We start from the raw sequence: 13,973 nt of genomic DNA on the forward strand, positions 1-13,973 counted from the left end.
TCACAAATTGACCGCCTTCTTTTTTCCTTATAGGTGAAAATTTGTGACATGCAAATGCGTGGCACACCACGAGACTTACTTCCAGGAGACCCTATTTGTAGTCCAGTAGCAGCAGTGCTGGCGGAGGCCACTATTCAGCTTATCCGTATCCTTCACCGAACAGACCGTTGGACTTACTGCATTAACAAAAAAATGATGGAAAGGCTGCATAAAATTAAGATATGTATTAAAGAGTCAGGTCAGAAGCTAAAGAAAAGCCGCTCGGTTCAAAGCCGAGAGGAAAATGAAATGAGAGAGGAGAAGGAGAGCAAAGAGGAAGAGAAAGGTAAACATAGTAGACATGGCCTTGCTGACCTCTCAGAGCCGCAGCTGAGGACCCTTTGCATAGAGGTGTGGCCTGTGCTGGCAGTGATAGGAGGAGTTGATGCTGGTCTTAGAGTTGGAGGTCGGTGCGTTCACAAGCAAACTGGGCGCCATGCCACGCTGCTGGGAGTGGTCAAAGAGGGCAGCACGTCTGCCAAGGTCCAATGGGATGAAGCAGAAATTACCATCAGGTATGATCTGTTGAGTTACACTTTTAGCAAACGAGTGTTTAATGGTGAAATGGGCCATTGCCTGTGGACAGTGAGTAACTATGTATTGTAGGTGAGCTGCCAGTTTTTAAAATAATTTTTTTTTCATACAGTGGGTCTGAGTAATGTGTTCATAAAAGAATATATCTGAAACCATGTTCCCTGGAATACTAGTGGTTTATAAAATATATAGTTTGTTTTGTTTTGTTTTGTTTTGTGAAGAAATGGTAAGCTCACTAATTTAGGTTTGACTGGGAACTGTCTTTGGTTTTCATTTGGCTACTTGCTTTTTGATCATTTCCGTTACACACTGGGATAGAAAAAATCCAGCCTGCAGATTTGTCAGTTACATTTTATGTAAGTGGGCTTTGAATGTAGGCAGGAACATTTGAGTGACTAAAATTAAGTTTGGGATTAACTGTGATATAAGTACTCTTATTTTTTTTTTTTAAGCACATATTTCTGTCCCTTCAGTATGCAATATTTTGGATAGAAATGTTAACACAAACTATATACTTTAAAGACTTTAGATGTGTTTACAGTCAGACAGGACTAGTGTGAAATAGAAACTTCATGTTTCAAAGGAAACGCATCAAGTATCTTCATTGAAAATGTGGATTTATTAATGATAATATATAACTTCATTATACTGCCTGAAGTGATTGCTTAATAATAGTGTTAATATGACATGGGAAAATGTCTAAAACAGATTCTTAAGATTTCTTTGGAGGCAGTACTGTTTTAGAATCTAACAACAGCTATAGATTCTCTCAGCTGAAAATAAAACATGTATAATCTTCATATATAATTTTAGGAGTTAATGAATCCTACTTTCCCCCATTTCACCAAACCAATAAAAATTTACAATGTTACATGAAAATATTCACCTTTTCTTTTATTCTTTGCCTTGTTTCAGAAAGGATTTTGATTCCTTATTAAAATGTACATGTAACATAGCAAAATAAATTAATCAAATTAAAACAAATAAGAAAATAAGGCAAAGGGAAAATAAAGATTAAGGAAGGTTAAGCTAGAACTAGGATTTAGGTTAATATAACAAATTTATGCCACCAAACTTTATATCCTTGCTACAGCTTTACATTTTGTGTACTTATAACATTTTTAAACTTCAGTAAATTCTTGCCAAATACCAGGAATTATGTGATCATATTTTTGCTTAAACTATAAATTAGAGGCATTAATTGAAGACTACAAAGTAATGTTTTAAATGGAAACAAAATCTTCTCTGGAATAAGTTATAGTCATTATCCATGTAATAAGTAAAATTTATTACACTACTTTCCAAATAGCTTACATCAGGGATAGACAAAACTACATCTGGCCTACCCCTTGTTTTTGCAAATAATGTTACACAGTCACACCCATTTATTTAGGTATTCAGTGGCTGCTTTCACACTATGATGGCAGACTTGAAAGGTATATTTACTATTTGTTTATAGAAATTTTGCTAATTCTGCCTTGCATTGTAGTAACAGTATTCTGATTTGAAAGTACATGCACATCTCATTGCTTTTGCATTTAGCATCACATCTCCCCATTTTCTCATAATAGATTCATTTTTCTCTCTGTAATAATTTCTCTAGTTTGTGTAAATTATCCTTTGTACTGTGTACATGATGCATCTTATTTTGTTTACATTATTTTCTGTACCTTCCTCCCGTCTATCCCTCACTTGCTTCTTCCTGTGTCATTCTGATCTTTATTAAAGCTTCCCAACTTTTTGGTCGCCTAGTGATACTCCATTGTATAATCTGGAGCCCTGTGAACCACTGCCTTTTGATGTGGCGCGATTCCGAGGCCTGACAGCTTCTGTGTTGCTGGACCTCACGTATCTGACTGGTATTCATGAAGACATGGGCAAACAGAGCACCAAGCGACATGAAAAGAAACACCGACATGAGTCTGAGGAGAAAGGGGATGTTGAGCAGAAAACCGAGAGTGAATCTGCTTTAGATATGCGAACAGGCTTACCATCTGATGATGTAAAAAATCAGGGTACCACAACCTCCAAATCCGAAAACGAAATAGCTTCATTTTCTTTAGACTCAACACTGCCCATTGTGGAATCCCAACATCAGATAACAGAAGGAAAAAGAAAAAATCACGAACACATATCCAAAAACCATGACATAGCCCAGTCAGAAATCAGAGCAGTCCAGCTGTCCTATCTCTACCTCGGTGCTATGAAATCACTTAGTGCTCTTCTTGGCTGTAGTAAATATGCTGAGCTGTTGCTGATACCAAAAGTTCTGGCTGAAAATGGCCATAACTCAGACTGTGCAAGCTCTCCAGTTGTTCATGAAGATGTGGAGATGCGAGCAGCCTTGCAGTTCCTAATGAGACACATGGTGAAGCGGGCAGTCATGCGGTCGCCCATAAAGAGAGCCTTGGGATTAGCTGATCTGGAACGAGCTCAAGCCATGATCTACAAATTAGTGGTCCATGGGCTCCTGGAAGACCAGTTTGGGGGCAAAATTAAGCAAGGTATGTTATCTGTTTTTTCTTTTCCTTATGTGTTGTTGAAATTATTCATGACAGATATGATATATTCTGTAAGTTATTTATAAAAAACCTTTTTGGCGAAAGCAGTTTTCACATTGTTTTTCCTTTGCGAGGTAAACAGGTTTTTTGTTTCTTTTATATTAATAATTATCTGCCTAACTGTAATTTTCTATTTTAAACCTATAAAAGCACAGAACTGAATTATTATTCCTACATTTTGTAAAACTTAACTCATGCCACAAAAGATTCTTGATAATTTATTGATCTGATTCAAAATATATATACTGATAACTTCTCAGAGACATTTAAAGTACTACTTTTATAGATTCTGTATTGTAGAAAATAAAAGCCCTTATTTTATCTTTATCTTTACCTTTTGGGATAATAAGAATTCTGAGATAAAAATGAAATATATTCAGTAAATATTTACTGAGTGCCTGTTATATGCCAGGTACTCTTCTTGGGTCTAGAAAGTCAGCTGTGAACAAAGTCCCTTGCCTTCATGGAACTGCATTTCCTTTTTTTCTTTTTTCCCTTCCTCTTCTTCCTGCCTTCTCTTTTTCTTAACTATCTTTCTTCCTTTCATAGATTAAATGGTAGATAAGCAGAGGAAAGTACATGTTGCATGTAAATAGTTTTAAGGTCATGATTATGTAGGTATGTGGCCATTTAGCAACCACAATAGAAATAGCTGTCTTTGTGGTAAGTACTTTCTTGATATTATGTTTATTTGTAAGTTCACTTACCAGATAAGAGGAAAATTTGTAAATGCTTTGTAAGCTCTTAGACATTTAATTAATTTCTTTAGCTCTTAGGAGTAGTTTGTTTGTGAGACATTGTCCTTTTTAGGGGATGGGGTTTCTGTCTAGATTTGTATTATATTTACACATATTACTTATATTTGCATGTCTTCATTTTTGCCTATTTAAAGACTAAAGATAGGCATCAAAATAGAAGTGCTAAGGAAATACAGGGTTTTTAAAAAAACTTATTGTTTTTTATTTGAGAGAGAGAGAGAGCATGAGAGGGGTAGAGAGAGAGAAACTCAAGCAGGCTCCACACTCAGTGCAGAGCCTGACGTGGGGCTTGATTCTACAACCCTGGGATCATGACCTGAGCTGAATTCAAGAGTTGGATGCTCAACTAACTGAGCCACCCAGGCACCCCAGGAAATAGAGGGCTTTTTTAGTTTATTTATTTACCTTGAGAGAGAGAGAGAAAGAGAGCACAAGCGCAAATCGGGGAGGGCTGGAAAAAGAGAATCCCAAGCCGACTCTGTGCTGACAGCATGGAGCCTGACACGGGGCTCAATCCCATGAACTGTGAGATCATGTCCTGAGCCAAAATCAAGAGTGGATGCTTTAATTGAGCCACTCAGGCTCACCCAGGAAATACAGTTTTAATGATTCGATACTTTAGAGAACCTTTAGTCAAATCATACAAACAAAAGTGAGACTATTTTTGTTATTATTTTTTTAAGTTTATTTTTATGTACATGCAAGCAGGGGAGAGGCAGAAAGAGAAAGAGAGAGAGGAAATTCCAAGCAGTGAGCAGTTAGCGCAGAGCCCAGTGCAGAACATCTCAGGAGTTGTGAGATCATAACTTGAGCAAAATTCAAGAGGCGGTCACTTAATTGACCAAGCAACCTAGATGTCCCTCTTTTTTGTTTTTAAGAGAAACTTCTTTTCTAAAAAAGGAAATGATTACAAAAGTGTATTTATTACCTTATTATTTGTAGAGTCTATAGTAAGACTATAGTAGTGAATACAAGGATGTATATATGCAAGAGCATTAAAAAATATTTCATAGAAATTGGCACGGAGGAAACATATTTAGAAACTTTTCAAATTAAAAGTTTAAGGTTTTTCATTTACATGTCACTTGTGAAAAAACGAATCCTTATTACTTTCTTAACATTTACCTTGGTTTATAGAGATTGATCAACAAGCTGAAGAAAGTGACCAAGCCCAGCAGGCACAAACGCCAGTTACTACTAGCCCATCAGCCTCGAGCACAACTTCCTTTATGAGCAGCTCGCTGGAGGACACCACGACTGCCACCACTCCAGTCACTGACACAGAAACAGTACCTGCATCTGAATCCCCAGGCGTGATGCCACTTAGTCTTCTGAGGTAGGGAAACTGACCTTTAACATCTGCCATGTTGATGCCTAGGATTCTGAATACATGATCATTCTCTTAATGAAGAATGTGCCCAGCTAAAGGCATCCAGAGCTAGGAGGAACCTAAGAGATCATAGAGCCAAACCCATTTTGCTAAAGTTGGGAATGCCCCCCAGAAGTTTAATAACTTGCACAAAGTTTCACAGCCACTTGGGTGGTCTGGATTTCTCACTCTTGCCACTGATAATCACATACTCTAGGAGTCTGTCTCCTTATAATTATCTTTTCTTTTTTTCAGCTAAGCTTTTGAGTATTTTTTTTCTTCAAAAAGTAAATGCTTTTAGTGACTATTAGAGCCTCAAGATGAAAGTCACTTCCATGAAAATAATTTTTTCAGGTTATTTCACTTTTAAGCATAATTTCTTAATTATACTTTCATTCTTACTATAAGATCATACAAGTCTACTTTTCAAATGAAAGAGCCTGTCTTATGATACTTCTTCAGTGAACTCTGTTTTAGTAGGTTTATAAATTCCAAATAATGTTTCAGTTTTCTTTTTGTTTCAGTTTGCCAGGTATATAGACAAAATGAAAACTTTTGAGAGAAAATCGTTAGGGAGGGACTATTGTGTGAGCTCCCTTAACTAGGGCTTAAGTGAAATAAAGAACAGTAGAATGGTTAGTCTCCCTTTTTTCTTCCTCCTTTCCCTCTTCCCATAATTGACAGGTTATTATTATTCCCAGTGTGTAGACTGACCTCTAGAGAGTAGAAGAGCGCTATTACTATAATGCTTCTCAATTTTTGGTGTCCACAGGAGCCACCTGGGAGGCTTTTTAAGGCTCTGGGGCTGTAATGTGTCCCCCTGTAAGTCTCACTCAGTAGGTCTGGTGGAGCACAATTTGCGTTTGAATTAAGGTTCCCCAGTGATTTTTTTTTTTTTAATGTTTATTTTTGAGTGAGAAGAGAGTGCACATGTGTGTGTAAGCGAGAGGGGAGCCGAGAGAGGGCCACAGATGATCCAAAGTGGGCTCTGCGCTGACAGCAGAGAGCCCGATACGGGGCTTGAACTCATGAATTGAGAGATCATGACCTGAGCAAGTCGGACACCTAATGCAGTGGTCTTCAGTTCACACACTGAGTTTCTGCTCTGGTCTTAGGCAGGAGGAGCACTACTCCTAGCAGCTACCATTGTGCAGTCCTCACACATCCTAGCTCTCTCACTTGAGTAACAGTTCCAGGAGGTGCTTCTTTTCAAGAAAGGAGGAAAAGAAGAATGATAGGATATTCTAACATGGTTTTTATTTTTTATTATTTTGGTTTTTTATTTAATTTTGAGACAGAGAGAGACAGAGCATGAGTGCAGGAGGGGCAGAGAGAGAGGGAGACACAGAATCTGAAACAGGCTCCAGGCTCTGAGGTGTCAGCACAGAACCCGATGCGGGGCTTGAACACACGAACTGTGAGATCATGACCTGAGCCGAAACCGGACACTTAACCAACTGAGCCACCCAGGCGCCCCTCTAACATGGTTTTTAATCCTTGTTGCCTTCTAAGCTGTGCAGTGTAGCCATGGAATTCACTGGTAAAACAATATTCCCTTGCTCTCACAGGCCTCCATTCTTCTAAGTCTTTGTTTGCCTGCTGTTGACTGGGACTGTATTAGAGCTGCTGTTGTCTCTGCCTGACTAAACATCATTTAACACCAGAAAAATCAGGAATAACTGCCCCCTATGTGAATATCATTGTATCAGTTATTTGGGTAGACAGTATTTTTTGATGCTTAAAAAGTTGTTATTTTGTTGGACAAATCTAAAGAGTAGAGCGTCGGTGAGGGTCTTCCTGGACTTTATTCTTTTTTTTTTTTTTTTTTTTAATATTTTATTTATTTCTAGGAGAGAGAGAGACAGCGTGAGCAGGGGAGGGTCAGAAAGAGAGGGAGACACAGACTCCAAAATAGGCTCCAGGCTCTGAGCTGGCAGTCAGCACAGAGCCCGACTCGGGGCTCGAACCCACAAACCGCGAGATCATGACCTAAGCGAAAGTCGGACGCTTAACCGACTAAGCCACCCAGGCGCCCCTCCTGGACTTTATTCTTAAACCAATGTCTGCCTTCTCAGCCTGAGGGGGCTGCCTCTCTTATACCTTTCCCCCTCTATATGGCTGGCACACTATTCGTATGCTAGTTTTCAGTTGTTAGGTGACTGGGAAATATCTTTTCTTTCCATAACTTACCTGTAGACTATTACTTTGGATACATGTGAATAATTTCATGGCTAGCTAGTAAATTTATATTTGAAGTAACTGTAACTTAGCTATATTAAAAGTCCTTATTCTTTAGCTACTGTATACGTATCAAAATAACCGTATCATCTTCTTATAGTAGAAGGAAAGCTCCATAAAAGCAGGAATTAAAAAAAATCTATTAATTGCTTCATTCCCCTCACCTGCTATGTTTTTGGCATTTTGCCAAAGCAATGATAACATACTATTACTTTCATAGTAAATGTATTCTGTGTGATAATGATTATTAAAATTGTTGGGAGTCTTTCTCCCCTCCCCCCATCAAACCATAGCTAACTTATAGTTTTCCAGCTTAAATATTCTTCTATAAGAAGACTGTGATGTATATTGGATTTTTATGCTAACCACCATTGTTGTTTTCTTAAAGGCAAATGTTCTCTAGTTACCCAACTACCACTGTACTTCCCACACGTCGTGCACAGACTCCTCCAATATCATCGTTACCAACCTCTCCTTCTGATGAAGTAGGAAGGAGGCAAAGCTTAACTTCTCCTGATTCCCAGTCAACAAGGCCAGCTAACCGCACAGGTGCGTGTGCTGTCATGCACTGTGACACCCAATCCTCTTGTCATTCCTGATGTGTGGGCCTTCATAATGTGGGCATTGTCTTTTTTGGGTAGACAGTATTGATCTGCCCTGTCAAACTAAATTGCGTTCTCTATTTTGAAGCTGTAGATTCAACTATGACTAGTTCAGAGAGAAATAGTATACTGTACATTAGTCATATTAGACCCTTCTTATTTTCTATTACAGGCATTTTTAGTGCTGTGAATTTCCCTTAAGCATTGCTTTTGTTACAATCTACACATTGTGGAATGCTGTGTTTCCATTTTCATTCTGTTTAAAGTACTAATTTACCATAGATATCTTCTTTGACAACTTGGGACATTTAGAAGTATGCTATTTTGTTTCCAAATGTTTAGGAATTTTCTAGATGTCTTTTTCTTACTGATTTCTAATTTAATTTCATTGTTATCAGATAATGTATCTTGTATAATATGAATTCTTTTAAATTTATTGAGACTTATTTTATGGCCCAGAGTATGGTCTGTTTTGGTAAATATTCTGTGTGCACTTGGAAAAAATGTGTGTTATGCTGTTGTTGAGTAGAGTGTTCTGTAAATGTTTGGTCTGTCAAGGTGGTTGATTGTTTTATACAAGTCTTCTTTATCTTTACTGATAAAGAAGTACCAGTAAATATCAGTATTTGGTCTACTTACTGTATCAATTATTGATAGAGTAGTGTTGAAATTTCTGCCTGTAGTTGTGGATTTGTTTATTTCTCCTTTCTTTTATCAGTTTTTGTTTTCTATCTTTTAAAACTCTCTTTAGGTTCATGAATATTTAGGATTCTTATGTCTTCTTAATAAATTACCTCTTTATCATTACAAAATGACATCTTTATCCCTGGTAATTTTCTTTGCCCTTAAATTTGCTTTATCTAGTATAAATACATTGGTGTTAGGATGGTATGTGGTTTCTTATCATTTTACCTTTAACTTTTGTGTTTTTATATTTAAAATGGGCTTTGTAAAGGCAGCTATCATTGGGGTCTTGCTTTTTTACTCAAACCTGGTATTCTCTATCTTGTAAATCGTGTGCGTAGACTGTTTATATTTAATGTGATAATTGGTATGATTGTATTTAAATTTACCATCTTTCTGTTCAAATCATCTGTTCTTTTTTCTTTTTTCTCTGTTTCTACCTTCTTTGGATTAAGTTAGTATTTTATATTCATTTTACCTCCTTTGTTAGTTTATCAGCTATATGTGTATTTTTAGAGATTATTTTCAGGTCTATTTATACATTTTTAATGATCACAGGCTACTTTCAAGTAAAGTTATACCACTTCATATATATTAAAAATTCTAACAGTGGTATATATTTCCCCTTTCTGTCTTTGTACTTTTATTATACATCTAATATATACATAGGTTATAAAGCCCCATAATACATTGTTATTATTTTTGTTATAAGCAGCCAATTGTCTTTTCAAGAAATTTGAAATCTAAAGTATGTATTTCATATTTACCCACATATTTACCAGGTCTTGGGTTCTTTATTTCTTTACATAGATCCAGATTGCCATATGATGTCATTTCCTTCTGCTTTCTCTTTAACATTTCTTGTAATGATCTGCTAGTGATGAATACTTTTGGCTCTTCTATATCTAAAAGAGTATATTTCACCTTCATTTTTGAAAAATATTTTCTCTGGGTATAAAATTCTAGATTGACAGTTTCTTTTCCTTTAGTGCTTTAAGATCCTCTGTTGTCTTCTGGCTTGCAAGATCAGTTTTCTGTCATTCTATTCTTGGTATAATATGCCTTTTTTTCTGGCTGTTTTTAAGATTTTTCTGTTTTATCACTAAGTTTAAGCAAGTTTATTATGACCTGCTCTTATGTAGTTTTCTTGTGCTTGGGGTTTATGAACTTCTCTGATCTGTAGATTTATAGTTGTCATTAAATTTGGAAATTTTTAATCTCTTATTTTTCAGATTTATTTCTGTCCTGTATCTTCATTTCAGTGTCTGTAGTTATGTATGTACAAGGCCACTTGAAGTCATCCCACAGCTCACTAATGCTTTAATTTTTTTCATATCTTTATTTATTATTTTTTTATCATTTAATGTCTGTTTCCATTTCTTATAGTTTTTATTGTTGTATCTTCTGGTCATTAATCTTTTCTCCTGCAGAATCTAATTTGCTCTTAATCCCATCTAGTACTTTTCCATTCAGACATTGTAAAGACAATCTTCCATGTCTTTAACATGCTTATTAATCTTTTCTCTGCTTTATCAAATGCATGGAATAACAGTCAATTCTCACTGTTAGGATAGTTATGTTCTATAAAGTCACTGTGAAAGCTAAATTAGTGAAAACTGAACCATTGCCCCTAAGGGAGATATAAGGGTAGGTGTCTCTGAATTTCTGGTCACATTTTGTCAAATATATAATCTTGTTTTATGTGTGTTTCTATTTAAAGATATTATATTTAATATATATTATTGATTCATTAGCATTGATCTCATGGCCAAGAGCACTATGACTCATGCCTGAATGAAATTTATCTGACACATAAATTTTCTCCATAAGGCATATCATAGCCTTCTTGGACTTAGAAACACTAGAAGGGGGTCCTGGGTGGCTCATTTGTTTAAGCCTCTGACTCTTGATTTCAGCTCAGGTAATGATCTCACAGTTCATGAGATTGAGCCCTGCATTGGGCTCTGCGCTGACACTTGTGGAGCCTCCTTGAGATTCTCTCCCGATCTCTCTGCTCTTTCCAGCTTGTATACATATACTCTTTCTCTCAAAATAAATAAATAAACTTAAAAAAAATACACTAGCAGCATTTCAGCCTTGTGCTTTGTGGCCATTTTAAATAGTGAAGTCATCAGCAAAAGGCACAAAACTGCAAAACACATGATCCTAAATAGACCATGAAAAGGAGACCTTTTTACAGTCTCAGAACTCAAATAAGACTGTAAGCATCACCTGTTCTACCTCAGCTAGGAACCAGTGTGTCAGGAGACTGAAATGTTTTTGTCACTGTGTGCATGTAAATGACTGTGAAAGCACCACAAGTATGGATTTGGGAGTTACAAAATAACTTTAATGAGTAGATGAATTTGCCAATATGGAATCCTTAAATAATGAGCATCAACTTTATACCTGTTTAAATATCATTTTCTACTTATCACTTACCTAATTTCTAGGTCTGTTTCTGTTGACTAATTTTTCTACTCATTTTGAAAATTTTTTTGAATGTTTGGTAATTTTATATTGGTTACCAGACATTGTGAATTTTACCTTGTTGGGTGCTGGATAGTTTGTATTTATTTAAATATACTTTAGCTTTGTTATAAGGTACCATTAAGTTACTTGGAAATAATTTGATTCTTTCAAAGTCTTCCTTTTAAGCTTTGTCAGGAGGGGCCAGAACAGCCTTTTAGGTTGACTGAATTTTTCACTACCACTGAACCAATACCTTTCTTAGTATTCTATCCAGTGTCTTGTGTATCGTAGTTTTTTCCTTCTGGCTTGTGGTAACACAAATTTTTCCCAACCCTGTATGAGCCCCAAGGATTGCTCTGCCTGCTACTTTTTGGTAATTCTTTCTCCACTTCTGGATAGTTGCTGTATTAATACCAGCTGAAGACTTGAGGTAATGAGAAAGACCCTCTGTACATTTCTGAATTTCGCTTTTTGTGCAGCTCTCTTCTTTCCATATAGCTTTCTCCTTTCTGGTGTTCTACCTTGTGAATGCTAGCCACCTTGAATTCTCTACTTTTTTACCCTCACTTCAAAGATGCTGCTCAGTTTAGCTTGAACTTGCCCTCCCTGAACTGCAGCTTGGAAATTCTCTCCAGGAAATACGCTGAGGCAATTGTATACCTCGCCTCATTTGATTTCCTCCTCTCAGAGGTCACTGTCCTACCATGCCTGCTATCTGTTGTCTACAGACCATCATTTGATATATTCTATCTGTTCTTTTAGTTGTTAAGGTGAGGGTAAATCCAGTCTCTGTTACTCCATCATGGCTAGAAGCAGAAGTCCATCAGATGTATCAGGACTATTACCACTGTAGGAGTAGTCACATTTTTTAAGCAAAAATGAGCGTTGTCATTTCCCTCCCCCTTCTTTTTCCCTTCCTAATTCAATTCAAAAACCATTAAATGGGGCACAGGGCTTCTATCAGCACTGTCCATTGAGAGGACCTAGGAGCAAGTGATGCCTTAGTAGCAATAAACGTACCTAGTGCCAAGATCCTGTCTTCTAAATACCATTCTCTACTAAAAGGGAACCCTATTTCCTGGTAGAAATGGCTGCTTTCAGGGTTATGTATGAGATGAGCCTAGAATATCTTGTGCCAGAAAGTGATAAAGTGCTCAGAGAATCAAGGGCACATCCCTCAAGGAAACCAGACTGAAAGGGCATCTACTAGCCAAATCTGGAATGTTTGGGACATCAAAATATATAATCATAGTTATAGTAACATACAGTAACCCACAAATACAGTAAAAATCTATACTGATGGAGAAAGGAGACTGATAAATCTGAAAGCAATGATGGAATTAGAAAATCCTCATTTGTCCACCATCATCATCATCATAATAAATAATTCAGCCAGTAAACATTAATGGATGCTGGTGAGTCTAACTTTGACGAGGAATGGGATATTTACATATAGTTCCTCCTAACAAATATTTATTACAAAGAGAGAAAAAAAAAGAGTACCATTTTTAGTTAATAAGGAGATTAACTGGTAGATACCAGCTTAACTCAAGGAATCAAAGTTAGCGTCACCAGTAATAGGACACGTTGAAATCATGTACCATCTAGTAGAATGCAATGAGAAAGAAGGCAGAATCAGTTTTGTGGTATTCCTGCCACAAACACATGAAGAAACATCAGATAAACCAGATTGAGGGACTTCCTATCGTATAACTGGCCTGTAATCTTCAAAGTATCAAAGTGATTGAAGGAGACTAAGAGATATGAAAACTAAATGCAAGGCTGATGATCCTTCATTAGATCCTTTGCTGTAAAGAACATTATCAGAACTTCTGGTGAAACTAGAATGGGATCTGGATTAGATAGATGTTAACATTGTTAATTTCCTGGCTTTGATGCTGTGTTATGCAAGACAGTGTCTTTATTTGTATTTTATTTGTAGGAGTTAATATATTAGAGTATTCAGGGGAGTTGAAGCATCATGTCTGCTGCTTACTCTCCAGTGGTTCAGGGGTATAATAATAATTTTGTACTATGCTTGCAAATTTTTGTTAAGTTTGAAATTTTTTTGTAAGTCAGAAACTATTTCAAAGTAAGAAAACATTTAACATTTTTTTCTGGCAGCTTTATTTCATGTTCGCTTTATGAAAACCCTTAAAAAGCTATAACAGGGGCGCCTGGGTGGCTTAGTCGGTTAAGCGTCCGACTTTCGCTTAGGTCATGATCTCGCGGTTCGTGGGTTCGAGCCCCACGTCGGGCTCTGTGCTGACTGCCAGCTCAGAGCCTGGAGCCTGTTTCAGAGTCTGTGTCTCCCCCTCTCTCTGACCCTCCCCTGCTCACGCTGTCTCTCTCTCTCTCCTGGAAATAAATAAAAATATTAAAACAAAAAAAAAGCTATAACAAAATCATGTTTAGTTACACATTTAGTGAATTCTTAATAGAATAAAATTTCAGTAAATGTAGATGGTATTAGGAAGTTGGGGACTTACAGTTACTATAAGAACACTTTTTACTCATGGAATATACTGGTATTTAGGTCTTTATTCTCTTTCTTTTGTCTCAGCCTTGTCAGACCCAAGCAGCAGACTTTCAACTTCTCCTCCTCCTCCAGCAATTGCAGTACCCTTGCTGGAAATGGGGTTCTCTCTCCGGCAGATTGCCAAAGCCATGGAAGCCACAGGTAGGATAAGTTTTTATGTATCAGTATATGCAGATA

The 13,973-nt window shown here is 36.8% G+C and overlaps 1 protein-coding gene across 8 annotated transcripts in view; it reads left to right on the forward strand.

Annotated features, from left to right (window-relative positions):
* Window positions 1-13,973, forward strand: part of HERC1 (HECT and RLD domain containing E3 ubiquitin protein ligase family member 1) — a 191,209-nt gene that overhangs the window by 129,110 nt on the left and 48,126 nt on the right. For 7 of the 8 annotated variants that reach the window (XM_039219818.1, XM_039219859.1, XM_039219846.1 and 4 more), the window contains 5 exons: window positions 34-554; window positions 2,302-3,077; window positions 5,030-5,228; window positions 7,888-8,048; window positions 13,821-13,937. In XM_039219818.1, coding sequence (XP_039075749.1) covers window positions 34-554; window positions 2,302-3,077; window positions 5,030-5,228; window positions 7,888-8,048; window positions 13,821-13,937 — 1,774 coding nt within the window. The remainder of the gene's footprint in view (window positions 1-33; window positions 555-2,301; window positions 3,078-5,029; window positions 5,229-7,887; window positions 8,049-13,820; window positions 13,938-13,973) is intronic. The other variant, XM_039219851.1, reaches the window with a different exon arrangement.

The sequence above is a fragment of the Hyaena hyaena genome, unplaced genomic scaffold (assembly GCF_003009895.1).
Source record: "Hyaena hyaena isolate Hyena2069 unplaced genomic scaffold, ASM300989v1 scaffold_15, whole genome shotgun sequence".
Lineage (NCBI taxonomy): Eukaryota > Metazoa > Chordata > Mammalia > Carnivora > Hyaenidae > Hyaena > Hyaena hyaena.